This window comes from Muscardinus avellanarius, assembly GCF_963383645.1.
Source record: "Muscardinus avellanarius genome assembly, chromosome: 3".
Taxonomy (NCBI): domain Eukaryota; kingdom Metazoa; phylum Chordata; class Mammalia; order Rodentia; family Gliridae; genus Muscardinus; species Muscardinus avellanarius.
The window spans coordinates 17,697,068-17,701,821 of NC_137788.1; the positions used below are offsets into that span (position 1 = coordinate 17,697,068).

Here is a 4,754-nt window from a genome sequence, read left to right on the forward strand (position 1 = left end):
CGGCCCTTGTCTGCTCGCTCCGGCCACACTGGCCTTCCCGCCCACTCCGTCTGGTTTTGGGCCTTTCCCCAGTCATCCCTTCTCCTGGGGCACTCTTGTCCCAGACCCTTTGGAACTTTCAGTCTCAGCCCAAAACATCACTGTCCCAGGTAGAAAACCTAGTAAGAGAACCCTCCTGCTCCGGCCCCGGCCCCGGCCCAGTCACGCTCCCTGGGCTTCCTTACCCTGCTTTCAGAGCCAATCCGATCAAGCTATACCTGCATCTACTTATTACACGTTGACCTGCCTATTACCTGGCTCCACCTCTGGGGCCACTGAGCCTGCGGGCAGGACCATCTCTTATTACTATATCCCTAGCACCTAAGTCAAGGTCTGGTGAAAAGGAGACAGTCAGTGAACAAGTGGGTGGGTGGGTGGATCCATATATGGGTGGCTGAATGGATATGGATGGATATGTGGCTGGGTGGGTGGATGGATGGTTGGGTGGACAAATGAAGGGTGGATTCATGAATGAACCAGAGGAGACTCCATTAGTAACCTTCCGCATCTCCTCCCCGCAGGAGGCGGCTGAGACAGCGTGGTGATGAAGACCCCGGGGGGTGACGCCCCAGTGCCGCTGCTTCTGCTGCTCCTGGGTCTGCTCCAGGTCTCCTGGGCCCAGGGCAGCTGCACCGGGCTCCCGGCCATTCCTGGCATCCCAGGCATCCCAGGAATACCCGGCTCCGATGGCCCACCTGGGATCATGGGGCTAAAGGGAGAGAAAGGTACTGGGCCTTTAGGGACATGCTAGTGTCATCGGCCAAGACCCCATCTCCTGCTCCCCAGCTACAGTCACCTGTCAGAGGCTGCAAAACTCCCACATCCAATAACTTAGCCAGAGGGAATTCTGACTCCCATTTTATAGACAGAAAAACTGACATCCAAAAAGGTTCCTGACGCCGGGTGTGGTGGCGCACGCTTGTAATCCCCGCGCCTGGGAGGCTGAGACAGGAGGATCACACAGGTTCGAAGCCAGCCTCAGCTACTTAGTGAGGCTCTCGGCAACTTAGTGAGACCCTGTTTCCAAATAAAAATATAAAATAGGTCTGGGAGTATAGCCCGGAGGTAGAAAGCCTCTGGGTTCCACCCCCAGTACCACCAAAACAAAACAAAACAAAAGGTTCCTGACTTCCTGGGGGTGGCCTAGTAAACGTTGAGAGTTCGGCTAGACGGTGGATCTCTTCCCACTCTGTCCAGGTAGAGACAGAGCGCTGTAGTCAGGCAGTCCTGGGCTCGACTTTCCCTCCAGACCCAGTGGCTGCGCCTCTCTGAATAACTACGTCCTCCCCTGTAAGATTGGGGTTGTCACAGCCGTAAAATGTGTTCATCTGTCTGTAATCCCAGTACCTGGGAGGCTGAGATAGGAGGATCGCAGTTTTGAGGCCAGCCTTAGCAACATAGCTCAATGTTCAGCAACTTCTCAAGACATTGTTTCAAAGCAAAAAATAAAAAGGGCTGGCAGTGTAGCTCAGAGGTAGAATGCCCCTGGGTTCAACCCCTAGAACCAAAACAGACAAACGGGGCTCATTCATTCATTCACCTGTGGGTGGGGGCACCCCTCTGGGGCCAGACACTCCCCTCACATAATCTCACTTTATCCTCACACTCCCAAGGAAGTGTCACCCCCATTTCACAGATGAGGAAACTGAGCCCCAGAGAAGGCGACTTCTCGTGCTAATAATGGCAAGTGTGGCTTGCGAGGCACACCTGTCCAGAGCCCCATGTACCGGGGCTCTGGAAAATAGGTCGTATCTTGTATTGTGCCAAAGCCAGCAGTAGTGGCTGTGTGCGGTGCAGTGAGAGATTCTCTGTTCACTTCCGGGGCGAATGCTGTGATTGATTAAGAATGTCTGCTGTGGGTGAGTTCACTTCCGGGGCGAATGCTGTGATTGATTAAGAATGTCTGCTGTGGGTGAGTTCACTTCCGGGGCGAATGCTGTGATCGATTAAGAATGTCTGCTGTGGGTGAGGGGTGGAGGGATAGCGCTGTGCCGTGAATTCACTAGCCCTGCTCTAGGCCTAAGCCTGGCAAGGGTGCCCAGGCGAGCTGGCCAGGAGGCAGGCCAGCGCCTTCCTCAGGGGTACTGCCCCCCTCCCATCCCAGACTCAGGAAGCTGAGCCAGAGGAGACTTGGAGACTGTCTCTGACATCCATACTGTTTACAGAGGAAGCGGGACCTGCCAGGCTCCCACCTGACTCCCTCCTTTGGTCTCGTGGCCTTCCTCTGTCTCCTTCCTCTGTCTCTCCAGGGCTTCCGGGGCTAGCTGGAGACCACGGTGAGTTTGGAGAGAAGGGAGACCCAGGGACTCCTGGAAACCCAGGAAAAGTCGGTCCCAAGGGCCCAGTCGGCCCTAAAGGTGCTCCGGGGCTTCCCGGAGCCCCTGGGCCCAAGGGTGAGTCCGGAGACTACAAGGCCACTCAGAAAGTCGCCTTCTCCGCCACGAGGACCATCAACAACATCCTGCGGCGGGACCAGCCCATCCGCTTCGACCACGTGATCACCAACGTGAACAGCAACTACGAGCCCCGCAGCGGCAAGTTCACCTGCAAGGTGCCCGGCCTCTACTACTTCACCTACCACGCCAGCTCCCGCGGGAACCTGTGCGTGAACCTGGTGCGCGGCCGGGAGCGCATGCAGAAGGTGGTCACCTTCTGCGACTACGCCAGCACCTTCCAGGTCACCACGGGCGGCGTGGTCCTCAAGCTGGAGCAGGACGAGATAGTCTTCCTGCAGGCCACCGACAAGAACTCCCTGCTGGGCATCGAGGGGGCCAACAGCATCTTCTCTGGCTTCCTGCTCTTCCCCGAAGTGGACGAGTGACCTCCCCCCGCCCCAACCCCTGCGGAGCCCAAGCTCTGTTGCTGATGAAAGGGGAAATAAACTCTTTAAGGCCAAGGGACAAGGGTCTGACTCAACTCTGCCCCACCCACCTGGTGCCAAGCACATGCTCAGAAATGCTGGTTGAATGAATGAATGAATGAATGAATGGATGGATGAACAGCCCCTGAAAGCAAAACTTCATTATTTGAAGGTGATGGATGGGGGGACTTCATGCTAGTCACATACTGGGATACAGGGATGGAGCCCCCTGTTCTTCTCTCCTTAATCTGTATGCCCCTCCTTGGAGATGTTACACCTAGTTTTCAGAGGGGGAAACTGAGTCAGCGGGATGAAGAGACTGTCTACAATCCCACAACAGGGCTGGGGTTCAAGGGCAGAGCTGCCTGCCTGTGACCTGAGACCATGTGTATGTGGGGCGGTTACTGTGCATTGAACCCCAGGGCATTCTACCTCTGAGCTATACCCCAGCCTTTATATTTTTAACTTTGAAACAGGGTCTTGCTATGTTGCTGAGGCTGCCCTTGAACCTGCCATCCTCCTGTCTTGGCCTCCCAAGTACTGGGATTACAAGCGTGCATCACCACGCCTGGCCCTGAGACCTCTTTTAAGGGAACAGGTCTGCCCAGCCCCTAGAGGGAGGGCCTTGCGCTTGTAATTTTACTTTTCCTCCACCAAGAGATGGAGGGGTCCCCATCCAAAGTCTTAACTGACCTTGGAAAAGGAACCTTCCCCTTCGATTCTCTCTGCATGCCCCCTTGGTGCCCAGGGAAGGCTGGCCGTGGCCTGGATGGCAGAGCTTCCTGCTTCTGTCCACTTGTCTCAGGAGCCAGCTCAGGCTGGCTGGCTCCTCTAGACCCATGCCTTCTCACCCTTGACCCATTAACCCTGACCGGAGGAGGGCTCCCTGGATAAAAGAACCATAAACTTCAGAAAGGCTGTTAAGGCAGCATTGGCCCGGCCAGCTCTGCTTGCTGCCACCAGGGGGCGGACACAGCAGGCGAAGGTCGCTCACAGGAGCTGGAGGAGCCCAAGGAAGACGAAGAGGAGGAGGAGGAGGAGGAGGAGGAGGAGGAGGAGTGATGGGGAAGGCCTGGGCCCTTCCTTTTCTCTCCAGGCCCTTCCCACTCTGGTGGACTATGGACTTCCAAAGTGGGGCTCAGGGTCAGCTTGGAAGACGCCCCTTAAATCAGTGTGGTCCAAGCATCAGCATCACCTGAGAGCTTATTAGTAAACAGACTCTCCCCCTACCCAAACACCTGAGCATCACTACTCGAAACCAGGGGTCGCCAAACATTTTTTTAAAAGAACCAAATAAAAAAAAATATTTGGGGGCTTTGCAGGCCAAAGAATCTCTGTTGCAAGTACTCAGCCCTCTTTTTATAGCATGAAAATAGTCATAAAGTACAGCAAGCCAGGCATGGCGGTGCACACCTATGATCACAGTACTTGGGAGGCTGAGACGCGGGATTACGGGGTTGGGGAAGTTGAGGGGCTCTCAGAAATCTTTTTTTTTAATTTTTTGAAATTTTTTTAAAATTTTGAAACCCTGTTTTAAAATGAAAAATAAAATAGGCTAGGGGTGTAACTCAAAGGTAGAGCGCCCCCAGGTTCAATCCCCAGTACCAAAACAAACAACCTTACACAATATACAGCTCCCCCACCATCCGCAGATTCTGCATTGATAGGTCCTTCAACAAACTGGAAGTGGAAACTATGGAAAAGAGCCGTGTCTGTAACTGAACACGGATGGGCTTTCCCCCGGTCATTATTCCCTAAACAATACAGTATAACTATTTATACAGAATTTATACAGCACTGGGTATTCTAAGTCATCTAGAGATGGTTTAAAGTATACAGAAGGCTGTATGAAGGT

General features: G+C 54.1%; 1 protein-coding gene across 1 annotated transcript; it reads left to right on the forward strand.

The window, feature by feature from the left end:
• Positions 1-583: 583 nt before the first annotated feature.
• C1QB (complement C1q B chain) lies at positions 584-2,860 on the forward strand (the record flags this gene model as incomplete). Its single annotated transcript, XM_080691341.1, has 2 exons — positions 584-764; positions 2,289-2,860. 2 exons carry the CDS (start codon positions 584-586, stop codon positions 2,858-2,860), a joined length of 753 nt encoding a protein of 250 aa, XP_080547467.1.
• Positions 2,861-4,754: the final 1,894 nt, after the last annotated feature.